General features: G+C 43.0%; 1 protein-coding gene across 2 annotated transcripts in view; it reads left to right on the forward strand.

The window, feature by feature from the left end:
• Positions 1-784: 784 nt before the first annotated feature.
• LOC120314232 overlaps positions 785-21,998 on the forward strand; it is a 65,448-nt gene continuing 44,234 nt past the window's right edge. The window contains exons 1-2 of one of the 2 annotated variants that reach the window (XR_005558376.1): positions 785-1,416; positions 6,664-9,381. Coding sequence is in view for 1 of the 2 variants with exons in the window: in XM_039357100.1 (XP_039213034.1) it covers positions 6,670-8,748 (2,079 nt within the window). In the remaining variant the exon portion in view is untranslated. Of the gene's footprint in view, positions 1,417-6,663; positions 9,432-21,998 lie in introns of those variants that run through there. The other variant, XM_039357100.1, reaches the window with a different exon arrangement.

The raw sequence follows: 21,998 nt of genomic DNA on the forward strand, positions 1-21,998 counted from the left end.
TACTCAGACTGAGGTCAAAGTACATGACACAGGAAATACAAAGCCTCAAACAGGAACAAGAAACAACCTCAAGAGACCTCAGAAGGTATAAAAGCCCACCATTCTGCTTCATGTGGTCACTTTTTTCCAGAGTCATCTTTCTGTCTGGCTCTCCTCTTCAATAAATTACAACCTTCTTTCTAAAACAGTTGCCATGTCATAATCATTTTCTTAGTAAAGAACCTTGCATTTGTCTCCAACAGATCTTCCTTCCTTCCTTCCTTCCTTTCTTTCTTTCTTCCTTCCTTCCTTCCTTCCTTCCTTCCTTCCTTCCTTCCTTCCTTCCTTTCTTTCTTCCTTCTTTTCTTTTTCTTTCTTTCCCTTCCTTCCTTCCTTCCTTCCTTCCTTCCTTCTCTCTTTCTTTTTCTTTTCCTTCCTTTTCTTTTCTTTCCTTTTTCTCCCCATCTGAGTAAACAACTCTGGGTGGCTCACAATTCAAAAACATATATTACAATTAAAATCTTCAAAACATTTTAAAACAGTAAAAACCATTAAAACAATTCAAAACATTAAAACATCTTTATGCTATTCTGCCTTTTCTCCTACTCTCTCAAGTTGGTTTTGAATATGGAATCTGCTTTAGAATTTTACCCATCCAGTTGTGTATCATCTGCAAACTTACAGAATTCATCATTTCCCCCCCCCAAGTCATTTAAAAAAAAATAATAAAGGTAGAGGACCGAGGGCTGAATCTAGTAACATCCCACCTAATCTCTCTTTCCAATTTAATGAGAAAAAATTGCCATTCGCGTAGGTAAACTGGAATTGAAAAAAGTGCAAGAAACTGACTTGATCCCTGCCAGAAATGGAGGTGAAATATTCAGAGATCAAGAAGAGAAAGAAAGAAAGAAAGAAAGAAAGAAAGAAAGAAAGAAAGAAAGAAAGAAAGAAAGAAAGAAAGAAAGAAAGAAAGAAAGAAAGGACTCCCCATTCAGAGGTCCAAAGGGTATTTATAAAACCAGAAACTGTTTTGATTTGCAATGCCCCATTTTAAGAGAGGCAGCAAAGTTTCCACAGGTGGCCTCTGGAAGTTCCCTGAAGCATCCAGGGGAGGATTTAGAGTTAAGGCCCTGGGTACAAAAGCCGCCTTTTACAACTTGGGCTGATTTCCGAACACGCCTGATTTCCAGGAATCAGTGCAAGTTTCAGCAGAAACTGAAACTAAACAGGCTGCATAAAAAGGACTCGCATCCGCTCGAGCTTCACAAAAGCATCGAAACCCCTCGCAGAGCGAATATAGCCGGTTTTGGCTCCTCTCCAGTCTGAACTTCAAAGACAAACAAGTTCCGACCTGAGTGTCTCTCTCTCTCTCTCTCTCTCTCTCTCGGGGGAGGGGGTATTTCTTATGGTGGTTCTCACGGCGTCTTTTACCAACAGGTGAGCCTCCAGAGGGTCGTGTCCTTAAGGGAGCATAAAACTTTCTCCCGCAGGGGGTGGAAAACACAGAGTATCCGGGGGGGGCGGGAGGAGCCAGAGATAAGCTGATTTTCTGGTTATGGACAGTGAACTGAATGAAAGCCCAATGAGAGGATGGAGACAGATTCTGCAGTGGAGGTTGGGGGTGTCCTCATATGAAATGGGGGAAGAGCAGGGAAGCCAGGATTCAGCCGAAGTCTGAAAATTATGCGTCACTGTGCTCCGCTAGGGGATGCCAATAGCTGAAAAGAGTCGTGCAGAGCTCGGAGTAAGGAGGCTGAGGAAACAAGCGTGTGTTCCATTAGGATTTGGAAGCAGATTGTGGCGAGGATGTAATTTAAGCTTGTTTCTCTTCACCGTTCCTGAGTTCACGGAAGGAGGTGGCTGTAGAGTGGCTTTTTCCTTAAATCCCACCTGTTGGTGAAATCTAATTGTACTTTAACTCTTAATACATTCCTGGGTGTCAAAGGAATCTCTTGAATCTGGCTTGAATCAAAGTCCGAGGGAAATGAAAGATGAAGTCAGAATAAGCAAAACAAAATATGCATTCAGTTTTCAGTTATTTATTAAATGGATAAGTCAGGTTACATTGAAAGATGAGAATCTGGCTTGAATCAAAGTCAGAGGGAAATGAAAGACTGGAAGAAGCAAGACAGGTCTTTCATTATTTATCTCTCTTTATGCATTCAACTAAACTATCAATTTATTAAATGTATAAGTCCTCTTGGGGAGGGATAAACTTACATTGAAAGAAGTGAACGTGTTTCCAGTTAATACATTGGAAAGCTTCAGTTTGACTATGAAGATACTTTGAGGTACCAGGTGATAAATATACATCAATATGATAAATCTGATATTTTTAGATGCTGAAAAAGCTTTTGATCAACTGAATTGGCATTTTATGTTAAGAGTAATGGAAGAGATGAATTTTGGTGAAAAGATAGTACAAGCTCTTACGGTAATATATCAAAAACAAACGGCACAACTTATTGTTAATGGAGGTTTGTCAGAGGTTTTTACAATAGAGAAAGGTACTAGGCAGGGATGTCCATTATCACCGTTGCTGTTTGTTTTAACATTGGAAATATTGTTAATCAAAATTCGAGAGTCGCAGGAAATTAAAGGAATAGAAGTTAATAAAAAAGAATACAAGTTAAGAGCTTTTGCGGATGACTTGGTGGTTACTTTGTCGCAACCTACTCATTCTGTAGTAAAGTTATTACAAGTGATTCATTATTATGGTTTGGTCTCGGGTTTTAAGAATAATGTTAATAAGACTAAAATTTTATCTAAAAATATGACTAGTCAGGAGAAGCAGACTTTGGTTAATTTGACGGGTTTTGAAATTGTTAATAAGGTAAAATATTTGGGGGTGATGTTATCTGTTTCTAATGCAAAATTTTTTAAAAATAACTATGAAAGGTTGTGGGTTAGGGTACAGAAAGACTTGAAGAATTGGGAGAAGCTACAATTATCCCTCATGGGAAGAATTGCAGTGATAAAAATGAATATTCTACCCAAGTTTCTTTTTTTGTTTCAAATGTTACCGATTTTGAAGAATGAGATTAATCTAAGAGAATGGCAGAAAGGTCTTAATAAATTCATTTGGGCAGGGAAAAAGCCAAGGGTTAAGTTCAAAATTATGCAAGACTTCCGTGAGAGGGGTGGACTCAAGGTACCGAATTTGAAATTATACTATGATGCGGTGGTTCTAACATTAATTAGTGATTGGGTAAATTTGACAAATTTTGAGATACTTCATCTAGAGGGATGGGATTTACTTTTTGGGTGGCATGCCTATTTAATATTTAATAAAAAAATGGATTGGGTCTTTAACTCTCATATTCTAAGAATTTCTTTACTTAGGATTTGGAGAAAATATTACAAGAGCGATTTTAAAGTACCATTATGGGCTATACCTTGGCATGCGATAGAAGGAGTAAAAAGAGGTGTTAAAATGGATATGGTGTCTTATAGACAGTTACTTAGATGGGATGGACAAAACTGGCAGTTAAAATCACGGGAAGAGTTAGCACAAGAAAATATTATTTATTCTTGGTTCCAATATAGGCAATTAGTAGATAGATGGAAGGTGGATTGTAAGGTGGGTTTTCTTAGAGAAGATGAAAATTTTATTAAGCAAGTGAAGGATCAAAGACAAACCCACATTAAGAGAATTTATGGGGTTTTAGTTAAACTGGATTCAGAAATGGAACTAATCAAAGATTGCATGATCAGATAGGTGCAGAATTTTGGTGAGCCAGTTTCATTGGACACCTGGGAAATTATCTGGGTGAGAAATGTCAAATTTACACAAGCACAGAACTTAAGGGAGAACTTTTATAAAATGTTTTACAGATGGCACCTTGATCCACAAAAAATGTCTTTTATGTACCCTGACTTACAACCTAAATGTTGGAGATGTGGTTGTATGGACGCTACCTATTATCATATTTGGTGGTCGTGCAGAGAGATAAAAGCATTTTGGATTAAGATATGGTGGAATATCCAGAGAATCTTTAAAAGGAGGGTAAAATTTACTCCGCAATTACTTTTGTTGGGTATAGTTACTGATTGTGATACAAAGGAGGTTATATTGATGTTAAATTTGATTACAGCCGCGAGGCTGTTGGTGGGACAATATTGGAAGAAGGAATCTTTGCCTACATTGCAGGAATGGTTTCTTAAAGTGTCTTATTTGGCGGAAATGGCAAAGATTTCGGCTTTTTTAAAGGAACAAACGCAAGAGAAATTTCTTGCTGTTTGGGATAAATGGATAAAATTTATACAATTTAAATTGGATATAAAAAAATATCATATAGCTTTTTCATAATTTTTATTTTTATATATATATATATATATATGTTAATGTTATATTTTTCCTTTTTTTCTTTTTTTTCTTTTTCTATAAATATAATTTTTTAACTGTTTTTTAATTAAGCCTATATTCTGCTCTGGGAAGCTCAGGGGGGGGAAGGGGGGGTGTTTGGGTGGGGGTTGGGGAAGGGGGGCTTTGTTGTGTATGTTCAGTTTTTTTCTTTGTATATGTTGTTTTTTGCTTTTGTATTGTTTTGTTTCTTTTGTAAAATTTATAAAACTTTTAATAAAAAAAAATATGATAAATCTTCAGAGACAGTTAAAACCTACAATACAATGGAAACGAGTAAGAAAAATACAGATGGTGAGAGTCAGGAAGACATTAAGGAAGTAAGATAACCATAGAGGTAAAAATAGCTGGGTCTGAGAAAGGAAGAGGAAAGTCATAAAATAGATAGTTTTTTTATAGGAAATGGCTAGCCAGAAAGGAAGGTTGAATGGAGAATAAGGAAAATAAGCTGAATAAGATAAGAAGAGAGGCACATTGAATTGAAAAGCAGGAAAAGAACTTATTGTTTAAAATAGGGACATAAATATATCTGAGTTTAAAATAACCATTTCCATGTCTAATTTTTCTTATTCTTATTGTATATGTGAATATGATTTAGTATGTTATCAGGAAATGTGTATAGGCGGACGGAAAGAATGTAACCTCATACTACCTCAGCCAATGGGGAAAGAGGAGGGCTGTAGCGGCCGGTGATAGGGATGAATAAAAGAAGGAGATATTTTGGGTTAAAACTTTGGAGAGAACTAAGCTTTGAAAGCTTCTCTCCCCGCTTATTGCAATAAACGAAACAAAAGGCCTTCACTGTGTCTTGGCTGGTTATTGGTCAGGCGAGCTTGCCTCTAGTCACGAAGGAAAGTAGCCAGGAGCACATAACAAGGTACTTCTTGAAATACGACAATAAATTTCCATTGCTAAGTAAGATAGTTATTAAGTGAGTTTGGCAGCATTTTATGATCTTTCTTGCCAGTTACGTGAATCACCGAAGTTGTTAAGTTAGTAACACGGTTGTTAAATGAATCTAGCTTTGCCATTGATTTTGCTTATCAGGAGGCCACAACAGACCTGACCCCATGACACTGCAACTGCCACGAATAGGATCCTGTTGCCAAGTGTCCGAATTTTGGTCACGTGACCAGGGGGATGCTGCAATGGTTGTTCAATGTGAAAAAGGGTCATGGGTCACTTTTTTCAGTGCTGTTGTAAGTTTGAATGGTCACTAAATGAATGGTTGTAGGTGGTAAGTTGAGGACTATCTGTATTGTGGTTTTACTGTGGCACTAAATGGGATTGTGTAATTAGTTGAAGAATGAATGTATTTGAGACTTCAAAATTTGGTTAAACAGAATTTGTCAGCTTTCAATCTTTGAACAGATTTTGTATTGCCAGAAAGGCAAGATCAGATAACAGGACTCCATATAAACTTGGTTTGATTTCTTGTTCAAACATTGACTCTAATGATTTGTGTAACTATGATTTCGCTGATTTTGGCATACTAAGCAAGTAGAAAATATTATTGGAACATTGTTCTGCATTTTTTTCTTTTTAGTTTTTTTCTTTTTTTTCTTTTAGCTTTATTGTTTAGGTTTTTTAATCATAGAGCTGTTTTCAGTTATTTAGATTGAAGTATAAAAATGTATTCATTTTTATTGCTGGCACTGGTTAAACAACATTTAAAGACTTAATAAACAACATTTAATTAATATTAATTAAATTAATATTTAAAAAATTCTGTCCAGATATGTTGGATGTTAATTCTGTAAATCCCCATTGAATGTGGCCGTTGGGTTAGCTTTGGAGGTTATAGGAGCTAAAATTCAACATTTCTGATAGAAGCAAGCTAAGTACATGTGAAACAAAGGTTCAGAAGTGAATTTCTAAATCTAAGTTATGAAAATGCAGCAAGTCAGGCAAATTTTGCATTGTAGGAGATGACCAGACTGAGCCTGAGGGAGGGGTCAAGCACATCATCAGTCTCGAGTCCCTTTACGCTCACAAGAGATCTAAGGCCAGCGCACCTTGAATTCCGTTGACCCTTATCGACCACCAATCTGCCTTTAGCACTTCAGATTCTTGTAGAGAGTGCTAACATGCAATAAACCTGTATTCATTTCAACCGCCTCAGCTCCTGGTTTCCTGTGCTTGGCATGCATATTTCTGAAAAGGAAATTAGTGCCAGTAAAAAAAACGTTATGACTGTATTATCCTGGACGTGGCAAAGTCTTCTAGAACTCCTGAGTTCACTGGGTTCTTTTCCAATCGAGGTATTCCAGAAACTACAGTTTTGACGGTTCAACCTTTCTTCTTCTTTTTGTTTTATCCAGGCCGAAATGGCTGTCCAGCCCAAAGGGGCGCTTGCTACGAGAGCTGTGATGAACATTAGCAAAGCAGAGGAAGTCCGAAAGGAGACAGAACTGATGATGAAGCCCCATGCAAATTGGGAGGAGTATCTGATGCCTAGGCCCATTTCCATCGCCCTCTTAGGGGAGCTGGCTTGCATTGCTGCAGGACAAGGAGACTTTGCCATCAATCTTGCCCCACCCGAGGGAGGCTACAAATATATGAGGTATCCGGACTCTTTCCAGGCCTCCCTGATGCAGGTGAGCAACAGTGGGTGGCATGCCTTCAGCATAGCCCACAAGAATATGGATGGTATCCGGCTCCTTTCTATGAGCGTCCCTGAGCAAATCAAGATGGTCATGAAGACCTTATTCCAGGATGACCTTACCTTGATAGATGCCTTGCTCCCTGGACAGCTATCCAGCCTGAAATCAATTGCAAATGAATGTTCCTCTTTGGCTAAGGCAGTTGACAATAAGTTCTATGATGTCATCTGTCTGACTGAGGAACTCCTGGAAGTGTGTATGAGTTCCAAATCACAGTATGAACAAGGATTGACGCAAACCAAACACGCCTTGGAAGACCTGAAGCTAAGAAAAGCAGCAGCTGAAGAAGCCCAGGCCAAAGCAGAGGAATACTACAAGGAAGTAAAGAACAGAGTGACTGATACGTTTGACGATTATAGAAAAGCGATAGATAGCATTCCTACCGGCTGGAGTAGTGTAATTCTGGATTTCACTTCAACTGTAAGAGAAACCTTGACGGTGCCCATTACCTGCCTGACATCCTTGCTCAGCTTTAACAGAAATAAATTGCTTTCTCCAATCGACAGCAGAAGTGAGGAAGAGTTTGAAAGTAGGGATGACTTTATAGCCATGAACAACATCTGTGCCCTGTCAGGTCAAATGGTGGTATTGGTGGACGGTCTTAAAACCGTGGTGGATGATGAAGGTAATATTGACATGGATGTCCTCTACAATAAAAAAAACAACGAAATCAAAACCATATGGATCAAAAAGAAATCCCAGCAACTGTTAGAGAAAATAAAAAAAGAAAGAAACTGCAGCCTGAAAAATGTGGCAGTGAAAATATGTAACGATATCATCAAGATTTCCAATATGTTAACTGAAAGAGCAGTATCAGGGAACATAAACCAGAAAAAACTGATAAAGAAAATGAACACCCTCTCGATTGATATTGAGGTTTTCGACAGCAGAAGCAAATTCTGCAGCCGCACATCCCCTTTTGGTCCCATGGCACCAAATATGGCCAAATCCCAGAAAAATGTCCAAGAAGACTCATCGTTGTCATCAGCGATGAAAAACAGCCTTTTGAAAACCGAGCAAATGAAAGAAATACTGAAGATGAGTCAAGAAGAGTACCAGAAAAGCTTTGACAACTTAAAGGAGCAGAATAAGGATTTGCTGGACGTGCTCAGTGAAATGAGGAAATGCGAAATAAAGGAGATTGATTTTGAAAAAGCCCAAAAGATGCTGATCAAAGGCCTGGACCCCATGGGAAGAGTGAAGGAGCAGTGGGAGAAAATGGTGCATTTCTTCCAGATGATCTCGAATCTCATTGATTCCTGTCTCAATAAGCGCCTGACGGAATTTGTGAAATCGGACGAAGATCTTCCCCAAATTCCAAATTATTCTCACCAAGACTTTGTCATAGATATGATCTATAAACAGGCCTTCAATGCGTCCAACATAGCTCATTTGGTGCACATGATATCCGAGACCTACACAGACGTGTCTTCAAAATACCTGATGGATAATGTGGGCAGCCTGAGCAGGCTTATTTCCATGGACCCTTCTGATCCCCAATTCTGGATGGAGCGGATCAAACTAGCAGACGGCTGTGACAATGCCCGAAAAGCGATAGAGGACCTGGTCATTAAGCAAAAGAAAGAATTTGAAAATAACATCCATGCCAGAGTGGCCAAAATCAATTCTGAGCTGAAGGCTGTCTTGCCAGAAGTGCCGGAAGCGGAGAGGAAAGCGATCGAATATAATGTGCACAAAGGAATGAGGGAAATCACCGAGGATGAAGCTGATCAATTCATGTAGAAATGTCTTTCAATCTATGAGGGAAATGGAGGCAGTCTAGGCCAGGGGTAGGCACCTTTGGCTCATTTATGACTCGTGAACTTTAACTTCCAGAATTCGTGAGCCAGCATAGCTGGCTCAGGAATTCTGGGAGTTGAAGTCCACGAGTCATAAAAGAGCCAAGGTTGCCTACCCCTGATCTAGGCTCTTCTGTATTATTGCATTTCCCTCAGAGTAATAGGATGTGAATTGGGCCACTCAATCATCTTGTATTTGCTAAAACTAGAAAACCAAGAAACGGCTATAGATATTGCCATTCAGGATCTATTCTGAACCATATAGCTCTATGTATCCCTAACGAGTGAGCATGTATCAGTATGTTAGAATATCTGGCAGTTATTGGGTTAAATGCTACGTATGTTGATGGGTCAGTGGGAGGAGTCTCAAAAGGTCATTGGTCATTGGGAGACTTCCTGGACACAAGCCAGATGGGAATGCCTTTTTTCATCCAGCTTCATGTCTCCTAGCCACACGGCTTGGAGATCCTTTGCCAACATGTGATGCTTAGCAGAAGAAGAGGGGAAAATTCAATATCAATTTACCTGTGGAATAAACCAATATTGCAAATATGTTTCTGGACGTAGCTACATAAGAGTGAGTTATTGTTTAGGATTCCTAGAAATAAAAGCAATATTTTCTGTTTATTCTTCTGAGTTATCTATCTGTTTTGGATTGGACGGAAAGCAGTCTGTTCTGTCTGGAACAGAATAGGAACCTTTCAAAAATCATCTTGGCTGATCATTTCTGAGGTAGGGGCTCATGTTGGCTCCTACTAAATATTTCTATTTTTGTTTCTCCTTTAGTGCAACAGTTACCTCTTTTCCACTTCGATCAATTTTTATGGACCAATACCTCTCTCTCTGTCTGCTGATCTGCTTACTGGTTTGTCTGCCCTACCACTCCTCTCTTTTTGGGCTGTTTCTGGTGGAGGAAAAGCTGAAGTGTGTTTCGTGTGCTTCTCTTTTTACCATACTTTGTGTCTCTAGGATAGAGAAAGGGGTTGGGATATGTACTGTATGTAGCTAGAGTTCAATATTAAAAATGTGATGTCCAATTTCATTCATTGCTGTTAATTCTATTGTCACTACAGGCTTCCTTCATTTTTGGAGTGATGGTACAATCAAGTCTCTGTCTCTCTTTCTCTTTCTCTCTCTCTCTCTCTCTCTTCATATATACATACACACACATTAATTGGGGGATGAATACAATGTCTACATTTTTTTCCTGGGGTTAGCAATTTTAGGTCTGTATTTCTTTGGAGATGCTTATCAATTAACAGAATAACAGAGGGACCATGGAGGTCTTCTAGTCCAACCCCCTGCTGGATCCAACAGCCTGATCTATCATCTCTTAGAGAGATGGGTGCTTGGATTACTCTGCTCACTGAAATATAGGTGATAGATTCTCAGTTTTCCCGGCTTCTTGAGTCCTTCTAACACCTTTTCATATCACTTTGGTACAGCTCAAGAATGGCTAGATTCTAACAACCACCCCTAATTTACTTTCTGCAAATAAACTTTAAGATAGCAAATCTTAAGAACAAGGCATTGTAAAAATGTTACTTTTTAAAGAAGGGATCCCTTTTCATCAAAAGCCGATGATAGAACTGTACCTAACGAGGAAAAGAGTGCCGGTTTAGAGAGATACTCTTCAAGTACTTTTAGACGGTAAGTTTCCAGGAAATCAAGAGAAAGGGGTTGATCAAATCAGCCAGAATGAACAGAGTAATTAAACATTGAGTTTTGGGCTAGATAATAAGAATTTCTTTTATTTGTTGTTAATCATACAGTTATTATCTGCTATTACACTATGTTGTTTTCCATACTGTTGTAATCTTAAGACTGAAATAGGATTTTTTAACTCTTTTTTGCCGTTCAATTGTTACTTTTACATGTTAATATTTCTTTTACTGATTCATTACAGCTTTTCTGCCACATATAAGAACTATGTTAGTCATTCTGAAGTTACTAAACATTATAGTAAACAACTCTCCTGCATTAAATTCTTGCTTTTATGCTAAAAAGAGTCAATAAATGTCTATTCTCTAAAATTGGCCTGGGTTTAATATCTTGTTGACTTAACATGCCACAACACAGCAGAGCTTCTAAGTGTCCATGGAGATTCTCCGTCATCCCGGTCATGGTTGTCCCAAAGACGCCTTTTCAAAAGGCAACTGGACTTTCTTGTTTTTCTTTGAGGATGTTTCGCTTCTCATCCAAGAAGCTTCTTCGGCTCTAAACCTGAAGAAGCTTCTTGGGTGACAAGCGAAACGTCTTCAAATAAAAACAAGAAAATCCAGTTGCCTCTTAAAAAAGCATCTTTGGGTCAGCAGAGTTTCCCGCTGGAACAACAGTGGGAATATCAGGGGCAGCATACATTTCCATCATCATGTTTACCAGATCTTGCAAACAAAAATATATGCGGGAAGGATATAATGATACGGATTTCTTTCCTTGATAGGGTGGAAACTATAGGGTGTTTGGTAGTGCCTATTTTCAGTGGTTAAAATTACAAAATATAAAAATTAGCATGCAGAGTTCTCTAGTTCCAGGTAAGGCTCTCTTTACCTGGCCCTTGGTAGAAAGAAGGCAGTGGCAATTGTTATAAAACCAAAGTAACAAAGCTGTTGTTTCTAAATAAAGGTAATCCAATAGCAATCCGTTTTCCAGCCTCAAATATGCAAGGGGAATATAATCTCAATCTTGCATGGCTTGCACTCTGTACGAGGACAAAGCAAGGAAATCGTGGTGCAAGATTAGAGAACTGAAGTTGGTGAACAAACCTCGGGGAGTTATAAAGTATGGTTTGTAAAAGTAATCCGTAAGTTCTGAAAGCTCCCTAATTTCTGTGAAACGTTGTATTCTCCCTCTGTCAATCATCATCTTCCCCCCTCCCCCAACACACACACGCTGTTAAAAGTCAAAAGGGTGGGGTGGTTGCTTGAGTTACGGAAAAACATGGAGTCATTTTGGTTTAGGGGTTAAGAGACCAGGCTAGAAAACAGGAAACTGTAAGTTCTAGTCCCACCTTCAACATGAAAGCCTGATGGTGGTGGTGGTGGTGGTGGAGGAGGAGGAGGAGGAGGAGGAGGAGGAGGAGGAGGAGGAGGAGGAGGAGGAAGGGATCTTGGTGGTCATCTTGTTTCCTGCTCAGGCAGGTAACCCTATAACATTTCAGACAAATAGCAGTCCAGTCTCTTCTTAAAAACTTCCAGTATTGGCACATTCATAGCTTCTGGAGGCAGGTTGTTCCACTGGTTAATTGTTTTGACTATCAGGAAGTTTCTCCTTAGTTCTAGGTTGCTTCTCTCCTTGATTAGTTTCTGTTGAGTCCTTCGCGGAAATGCAAGACACGAGAAGCAGTTGTAGTTCTCAGTTTTCTTTATTCTGCGTTCAGCTTACAAGTAGATGGCTTCAGCAGCTCCCAAAACCTCTCAGCTTCTTATATAGACAGTTCCCGGGTCAATGCGATACTTTTCCCGCGCCAGCACCCGCGCATGCGCACGGCGCTGGCGACAGCCTGTCTGGTCCCGGGCAGCTTTACACCTGCCCGGGACTGCCTGCAAACGCCCCGAGCCGTTTGCAAGGCTCGGGACATAACACCCCTTTCCCCCGGGCTGAAACTACTACCAACATGTAATCATTTATTTATGCAGTGTTCTGCTTCCCAGTGCTCCTATCGTTACCTGGCTTTTGTTTAGCCAGCAATGTTATGTAATCTTCTAAGTATTTAGGAGATTTCCTTGCTCTCTGTGACCTTCTCAGTTCTGGGTTTCTGACAGGTGTTCCCTGACTGAGGGGTGACAAGAGCCTGTTCCCCTTATCAAGCCTTGGTGCCTTCCAAGGACTTTGCCCCAATGCCTGGCCTGCTTGCTTGCCCACCGGGCTTGTCAGGCCAGGGCTCCTGTCACTTTGTGACCTGGTTGACCCGCCTAGCTGTAGGCCCTTGGGCCCCTTGAAGTGATAGCCACTGCTGGGCGTTTCTGCAGACCCTCCTAAGTCCAACCAAGACCTGTCAGAGGGTTGTCCATCCCTTAAGTCCCGTTCTGTGTTCGGGCTTGTGTGGGATTCTGTACCTTCCCAAAATTCAGTTACTTCCTGATTTGGGCTAGAGGTGTTGTAGTCGGGACTTGGTTCCTCGACCACCTCCCTGTAGGTTTGACCCCCTGTAGGATTTGGGGTAAGGTCAGGCCAACTCTGGGGATTGTGTGCCAGCTCTCTTGCGGGGAATGATTTGTTGGGATGCTCCCGGGTATCCTCCGTGACTGGAGTGCTGTGTGATGTGTGTGGAAAGTGAGTATGCCCCCGGGGTGACTCCCTGGCTGGAGTAGGCGTGAGTGCCTATTGTGTGGGTAAGCTCCATGAATTCCTTTTCGGAGCACTTGCGGAAGCTTGAAATGGGCCGTCAGTGGCTCCATCAATGGAGATGGGCAGCAGCTCGTGCCCTTCCCTTTGCTCCAAAGGGTCCCCCTCCCCCCCTGGAAAAGACCCAGGAGTCTCAGCTGGAAGATGCTGCCTAGGGCGGAGTTGGTCGATGTGCCTGCGCAGGACACGACTGTTGTCCAGGGCTACCTCGTAGGATAGAGGACCCGTGACCCTGGAGACAGAAGCGGGGACCCATGTATGACCAGGCCCGTAATTGCGAGTCCAGACCGGGGCACCCTCAAGTAGTTGTCTAGGTGCCCTAGGATGTGAGGTAGATGAAGACAATCTGTCCGGATGCAACCGGTCAAGTTTAGTAGTAAGTTGACGCCCCCAACGAAGTTCAGCTGGGCTTCTCCCTGTAGAAGTGGATGGTGTGGTGCGATAAGAAAGGAGAAAGTCAGCCAACCTGTGATGCCAGTCCCCGTAGGTGAGTCTTTTCAAGGCGTCCTTCGTGATGCGCACCATACGTTCGGCCATACCGTTGGTGGACGGGTGGAAGGGTGCAGACGTGGCATGACGAATCATGTTAGCCTGTAAGAAAGCTTGGAATTCGGAGGAGGTGAATTGAGGGCCGTTGTCAGACACAATGACATCTGGAAGCCCGTGTGCAGCAAAAATCCCCCTCAGTACCTGGTGGTGGTGGATGAGACAGGTACAACCTCAAGCCATTTTGAATGGCTGTCAACAAGGACCAAGAAGAACTGGCCCTGAAAGGGCCCAGCGTAGTCAATGTGCACCCTAGACCATGGGGACGGTGTTTCCTCCCATTTATGCACGGGAGCTTGGGGCATCTCTGGGCGAGATCGTTGGCACAGGTGGCATGCATGCACCTGAGCCTCAATATCCTTATCTAACACAGGCCACCACAAGTGGCTGCGTGCAAGAGCCTTCATACGAACAATGCCAGGATGACCCTCGTGGAGGGATTCTAAGACCCTAGTCCTCATTGAGGTGGGAATGACAACTCTGTTTCCCCAAAGCAGACAACCCTGAGAAAGGGACAGCTCGTTCCTTTTGGACCAGAAACTCTGAAACTCAGGACTAGGGCAGTGCTCAGGCCACCCGGACAGGACCCAGGAGCGGACACGTGAAAGTGTGTGATCTGTACCTGTTTCAGCGGTAACATCCCTGGCACTAAGAGGGAGCTCGGGCAAGGCTTGGATTGATAGAATGTTGACAGCTGGCGCAGGGTCAGCTTCTACTACTGGCAGAGGCAATCTACTGAGGCCATCAGCATGGCCCATTTCTTTCCCAGGCTTGTGGAGTAAAGAAAAATCATATGCAGACAAAAAAATAGACCACCTAAGCATTCTAGGGGAAATGATTTGGGGAGTCTGCTTACGTGTGGTAAACAGTCCCAGCAGAGGCTTATGGTCAGTGAAGACCGTGAAATGCCTGCCATATAGAAAATCATGGAATTTTTTAATTCCAGCAACAACAGCCTGAGCCTCCCTGTCTATCTGAGCGTAGTTGCGCTCAGCAGAAGACAATGTTCTGGAGTAATATGCAACAGGAACCTGAGTTCCATCAGACCTGAGGTGGCTCAGGACAGCTCCACCCCCGTAAGGGGACGCATCACAAGCGATGCACACAGGAAGGGACTCGTTGAAATGTGCAAGTACACTGTTAGAAGTGAGCAAAGCCTTGACTTTGTTAAAACAACCCTCATGCGTTTGTGACCACTGCCACACTGCTTGTTTGTCTAGTAGCCTGTGAAGAGGCTCAGCTACACTAGCTTTATGTGGAAGGAAGGAATTGTAGAAATTCAGGAGGCCTAGGAAGGCCTGAAGTTCGGCCTTGGACTTTGGCCTAGGTGCTTCTAAAATAGCAGTTAGTTTGGATTCAGCAGGGTGAATCCCAGCAGCATCAATTTTGAACCCCAGAAATTCAGTAGAAGGCACCCCAATCTTGCATTTATCTTTTTTGAGCTTGAGGCTTGATTTCCTGAATCTTAACAGAACAGCCCTTAGCCTTTCAGCTAGAATGTGTGTGGAGTCTCCTGCAATCAAGACATCATCAAAGTAGGGGCAAACCCCTGGTATACCTCGTAGTGTGTTTTCCATTACGCTTTGGAAAATCCCAGGAGCGACATTCACTCCAAACTGTAGCCTTTTTACCTTGAAGGCCCCTCTGTGGGTCACAATAGTCTGAGCTATAGCAGCATCATCATCAACAGGCAGCTGTTGATATGCTTGAGCTAGGTCAAGCTTTGCAAAAACACGCCCCCCCTTGAGGGAGGCCAGGATGTGACTGACCACAGGAACAGGATAGGCATGTTGCTGCAATGCCTTATTAAGAGTGCATTTGTAATCAGCACAAATGCGAATGTCCCCATTTGCCTTTAGAGGCGTGACAATGGGGGTCTCCCAAGGACTGGAATCAACAGGTTCTAGAATTCCCTGTTGGATCAGTTTGTCTAACTCAGTGTCAATTTTACTCTTTAAAGCAAAAGGGACCCTTCTTGCTTTAATTCTAATGGGAGTGACAGTGGGGTCTAGCTTTAAGGACACAGGGGGTCCTTTGAATGTGCCCAGCTGGGGGCTGAAAACATCTGCAAATTCTTTGCAGACTTCCTGTAGGTCGAGTGTTTGTAAACTGTTGAGTCCTGTGACGTGTATCCCCAGGGCCTCAAACCAATCGAGTCCTATGAGACTCGTTCGTTCACCCCCTACTACTAATAAGTCTAGTGGACCTTCAAAACTCTTATATTGCACGTTAAGGGTGGCCTCCCCCTTAACACATACTCTTGAATTTTGAAAATCTGTTAACACAATGTCAGAAGGCCTTAACTTGACTTGAGTTCCACTACCGGAACAAATCTTCCTAAATGTATGCAAGGAGATGATTGAAAGGGCAGACCCTGTGTCTAGTTCCATAGTTAATGGAACCCCTTGTAGCTTCACCTTGAGTGACAGCTTTTTCTTAATGGGCTTGTGTGTGCCTGTCCTAAGGATGCTTCTTCGCGAAGCGCAAAACCCTACCCTATTCTGGCTGGGGAATCTGGTACCTTTCAGGTGCAGTTCTTCCTGAGGTTGTACCTTTCGTCGGCCCAGACACACAGCTGCAATGTGTCCTTGTTTGCCGCATGCCCGGCAGGTAGCGGAGCGGAACTTGCAGTCGGTTCTCCTGTGGCGACCTCCACAGCCGATGCACTTCAGTGGAGCTGAAGAGCTTCCCTTCTGATTTCCTTCCTTCGTGGGGTGGAGACGGTCGACTTCCTTCGTCTGGATCCTCCTCGGAGTTCCCCTGGACATCTTCCTGGTGCACGGATGCAACCTCTGGACTGTTTCTGATCGGCCGCATGTTCTTGACGGCGCCGCCTGCTGCTTCTTCTGCGGTGACTTCTCTTAAGGCATCTTGGAAGGACAATTCTTCTTTAGCGAAAAGTCTCTGTTGTAGATCTCGATGGCTTAACCCGCACATGAATCGGTCCCTCAGTCGTTCTTCAAGGTCCTTGAACTCGCAGTGCTTGGCGGCCTTCCTTAATGCGGCGATGTATTCTTTGGCCGACTCACCGGATCATTGATCCCTCTGCTCGAAGGTGTGGCGCCATGCGATGACGGACATCTTGGGCTGGAAGTGCTCCTTCAGTAGCTTCTTCAGATCTGCGTAGCTGACAGACTCTACTGGAACAGGTGCTGCAAGGTTTTCTGCGATTTCGAAGGCGTCTTGACCGCAAACACAAAGCAGGGTGGCAGCCTTCAAGCTCTCTTCCCTTACTTGGTTTGCCTTGAAATAGTTCTCCACCCTGGCTACGTAGGACTCCCACCGCTCTGGATGTGAGACGTTGAACTCCGAAAGCCTTCCAACCTTTGCCATCTTCAGGAGACGGGTCTATCAGCCAGCCTACCCCCGAATGCGCACTGGATTGGCGAGTAGCTGCCGAGTCGACGCCGTTCCGCCGCTCAAGACTCACTTGGGTAAGCTTACACTTCTTCCTTTCCAGGCGATGTAAGGCATCCCACCTTCGTCGCCAGTGTTGAGTCCTTCGCGGAAATGCAAGACACGAGAAGCAGTTGTAGTTCTCAGTTTTCTTTATTCTGCGTTCAGCTTACAAGTAGATGGCTTCAGCAGCTCCCAAAACCTCCCAGCTTCTTATATAGGCATTTCCCGGGTCAATGTGATACTTTTCCCGCGCCAGCACCCGCGCATGCGCACGGCGCTGGCGACAGCCTGTCTGGTCCTGGGCAGCTTTGCACCTGCCCGGGACTGCCTGCAAACGCCCGAGCCGTTTGCAAGGCTCGGGACATAACAGTTTCCATCCGTTGCATCTTGTCCTGCCTTCTCCAGGTGCCTTGGAGAATAGCTTGACTCCCTCTTCTTTGTGGCAGCCCCTGAGATATTGGAACACTGCTATCATGTCCTCCCTCATCCTTCTCTTCGTTAAACTAGACATACCCAATTCCAGCAACCATTTCTTATATGTTTTAGCCTCCAGTCCCCTAATCATTTGTTGCTCTTCTCTGTACTCTTTCTACAGTCTCAACATCTTTTTTACACCGTGGTGACCAAAACTGGATACAGTATTCCAAGTGTGGAATGTTCCAATGTTGCTCATTGGGGAGGCACCTATGGGGGCCAGGCAGGGTTGGGGGCAATCCAGAGGGTCTCTGGCAGGTGGGGTAGTGGGCAGGAGGCCCAGCATAGATGGGAGGAGGCACGCAATCCTAGCTGGGACTGGGGGGCCATGGTGCCGATGGGGATCCAGCTTTCCCTGCTTGGGGTCGCCTTTGGCTTGCTGGGTGTGGACGTGCTCTACCGCCTCTACTCGAGCTTGCTAACTGGCTGCTTCGCCTCCTTTGTGCCTGGTGGGGCTGCCGCTCCGGGCAGCAGCAGACTAATGGACCTGCGCAACCTGCTGACAGCAGCGGCATGCGTGCCCACAGAGAGGGCTCTGAGTGCCGCCTCTGGCACGCGTGCCATAGGTTCGCCACCACTGAACTACAATCTTCTTTCTAAAACAGTTGCCATGTCATAATCATTTCCTTAGTAAAGAACCTTGCATTTGTCTCCAACAGATCTTTCTTTCTTTCTTTCTTTCTTTCTTTCTTTCTTTCTTTCTTTCTTTCTTTCTTTCTCTTTCTTTCTCTTTCTTTCTTTCTTTCTTCTCTCTCTCTCTCTCTCTCTCTCTTTTCCTTCCTTTTCCTTTCTTTCCTTTTTCTCCCCATCTGAGTAAACAACTGTGGGCGGCTCACAATTCAAAAACATATATTACAATTAAAATCTTCAAAACATTTTAAAACAGTAAAAACCATTAAAACAATTCAAAACATTGAAATATCTTTATGCTATTCTGCTTTTCTCCTACCCTCTCAGGTTGGTTTTGAATGTGGAATCTGCTTTAGAATTTTACCCATCCAGTTGTGTATCATCTGCAAACTTACAGAATTCATCATTTCCCCCCCCCCCAAGTCATTTTTTTAAAAAAGGTAGAGGACCGAGGGCTGAATCTAGTACCGTGGTGGCGAACCTATGGCACACATGCCACAGGTGGCACACAGAGCCCTCTCTTGGGCACGCGCAGCGTCGCCCCAGTCCTAGGCCTTCAGCTGGGTTTTATAAAACCTTTTCGCTTTAGGCCTCTGCCACCGTGTGCCCCCCCCAAAAAAGATTCAATCAATCAATCAATTTTAACTTCTCACAGGAAAAAAAAGATCTCACAAAGTTGGAATTGATTGATTGAACTTTTTAGTCCCATCCAGTCTGCCGTTACCACCCGCAGCCACGCCCATCCAATGGGCCATGCCGACCCAAATGGCCACACCCACCTTATGGGCCACATTCACATGGCACCTGACAATACATAAGTGGGTTTTGGGTTGCAGTTTGGGCACTCGGCCTCTAAAAGGTTCACCGTCACTGATCTAGTAACATCCCACCTAATCTCTCTTTCCAATTTGATGAGAAAAAATTGCCATTCGCGTAGCTAAACTGGAATTGAAAAAAGTGCAGGAAACTGACTTGATCCCTGCCAGAAATGGAGGTGAAACATTCAGAGATCAAGAAGAGAAAGAAAAAAAGAAAGAAGGAAAGAAGGAAAAGAAAAGAAAGAAAGACAAATCAATAACTATTATTATAATTTCAAGGAGCTGTTCAAAAGCCAATGAGCTCCTTTCCCTCCCCTAGTAAAAACTATCCTCTTCTTCCCACACTGAGTAAACTTGCTGTTCTCTCTCGCATTTAGGGCAATCTTTTTTAAAAGTGGCCCTTCATTCCACATCCAAAGCACGTTCTCTCCTTATTCTGGTATCCACCCCAAAATCCTCCAAATCCCCTTCCTCTACTCCCATTAACATACTGGTTCCTTTCATCCCTCCTATATCTTGTCTCAAAGAGACTCTGCTTATCCCCAAACTCTCTTCTAGGAGGTTTTTCCTGCTTCATCACTTGTTGTACTGTTGCTACCATCATCTTACTTTTCTGCCTAACTTTCTCTGTATCTCTCTGAACATACACTTTCCTCCTTCTCTGTCTGTTGTTGGGGGCCAGGTTCCAATTCCTCCCACCAAACAAAGCAACACAAATTCACCATATCTTCTTTAGTCAAATTTTATCTATCAATTATCTTATTATAAGGCGATTTACCCCAATTACTTTGTAGGAGTCCTAAAGGACTCCCTGTATCTATGCTTAACCTAGGATTCTTCCTAATTTTCTTCACACATTTCCTTTTGGGAACACTCTGAGAATTGCCCATACTGGTTTACCATACTGTTATCTTATCCTTACCAACCAAATGAAACCAACTTTCACTTCATCAAGCTCCTGCTTCTCCCTTTTTCTACTCCAATCCTCTCATGAGGGTAGGGCAAAAACTGAAGGGTCAGCACCCACACCGTCTTGCTACCCCCTGTGGTACTTGGGACGTCTAATGCACTCCTCTCACAGATCTCAGATTCAAACAGTCCTACCCAGTCCTCCCCCAACTGCCTAGATGGTTTTCATCTGGCCACCCCAGATATTAGTCACCTAGGTTCGTGCGCGAAGTTACCCGATTTTTCCTGAGGCCAGCAATCTCTATTCCTGGTTCCCTCACCCTTCGTTTCTATTTGCAACTTCTATTTAGGTTCGTAGGGCTCTAGGGTTTGTTCAGCACCCATCACTCCTGCAGTTCGAAGCTAGACTGTCGAACTTGACAGGGCATGCCTTCCACATCATCCTCCAATGAAATCCCATTGAGTCCCGGGTTTCGGCACCAAAATTGTTAGACACAAAAATAGTCACAAACTGAAATCCACTCTGAGTTACAAATAGAAAAGAAGTTTATTAGACTTCACAACAAAGTCTAAAAAAATAACGGTTTGTAAAGCGTGGTGGATTCAGGAAGGCAATGCAATGTAGCCAAGCACTGAACCACACCCCAAATTCCAAAATCACATATTATTATACATCCTATCACGACGCCCCATTCCCTCCCCCATGGCCCCATTGGCTTAGGCTTTGGAGGTTACAATCTATCAGAAGCGCCTAAACAGAATACATTATACTAATAAGCTCCCTCCCCTACTATCCTATATCCATTCTAGAGGAGAGATGTCTCCCATCTTCTACACCTGTTAGATCCAGTAGGGGTACCAGGCACCAGAAGGTACTTAAAAACAATTCCTAGATGGTGACTCACACTGGGCCCCACGGTAACTCCTGTTCTCCCCCCTTCCTCCACCTGAGGCTTGTATGTTCCCTATATACTCAAAGCATCTACTCAGGCAATTGATTATACAATGATAATTATAAAATATAAAATATGATTACATGATAATACTAAAAGCATATATATTTTTATTTTTAAATTTCCCCCACATTTTGACATAAAGTCAGCATCCCTTCTGGGAAAATTTGCTTGTAGCCTTCGGTAGCCACATGATATACCCTAGTCCAGTGTTTCCCAAACTTGACAATTTTAAGCCATGTGGACTTCAACTCCCAGAATTCCACAGCCAGCGTTGCTGGCTGTGGAATTCTGGGAGTTGAAGTCCTCATGCCTTAAAATTGTCAAGTTTGGGAAACACTGCCCTAGTCAACACTATGTTTTTTTTATGAATACAACTCTCATTCCAGATGGTCCTCATTACAGGGAATCCTTGACTTACAACATTTTATTTAGTTTCTGTTCAAAGTTACACCAGCACTGAAAAAAGTGACATGATCATTTTTCACACTTACAACCCTTGCAGTAACCCCATAGTTACGTGATCAATATTTGGATGCTTGGCAAATGATTCACATTTATGATGGTTGCAAAATCCCAGTGTCATGTGATCCCCTTTTGCAACCTTTTGACAAGCAAAGTCAATGTGAGGAAGCCAGAGTCACTTAACTGGGTTACTAAATTAACAATTGCAGTGATTCCCTTAATGACTCTGGCAAGAAAGGTAGTGAAATGGTGCAAAATTTACTTAACAACTGTCTTATTGGCAACAGAAATTTTGGGCTCAATTGTGGTCGTAACTCGAGGTGTGCCTGTATTTATATACAGTATATACTCTGTGGGAAGAATCCAGAGAAAGAAATATTTGGGGGAATATTAAAAAGGCAAAATATATTTCCCCAAAGGAATGATGGAGAAGATCTTTAAAAAGGCAGAAACTTCTCTCCCCCCCCCCTCCCAGCCAGGGAACTCAGCAAAAGCCAGCTTTTAGAAACGCAAATGTAATAATTCTTTCAGAAAAGTTGCCGCCTTCCATCTAGAAACTGAAGAGATTAGGAAGACAAAGACCCCTAAAATCTACATACCCCACTCTAAGACAGGACATAATAGGATTAACCCACCAATACCAAAAGGGCACA

Source organism: Crotalus tigris, unplaced genomic scaffold, assembly GCF_016545835.1.
Source record: "Crotalus tigris isolate CLP2741 ecotype Arizona unplaced genomic scaffold, ASM1654583v1 scf7180000018867.1602434, whole genome shotgun sequence".
In the NCBI taxonomy this organism is placed as follows: domain Eukaryota; kingdom Metazoa; phylum Chordata; class Lepidosauria; order Squamata; family Viperidae; genus Crotalus; species Crotalus tigris.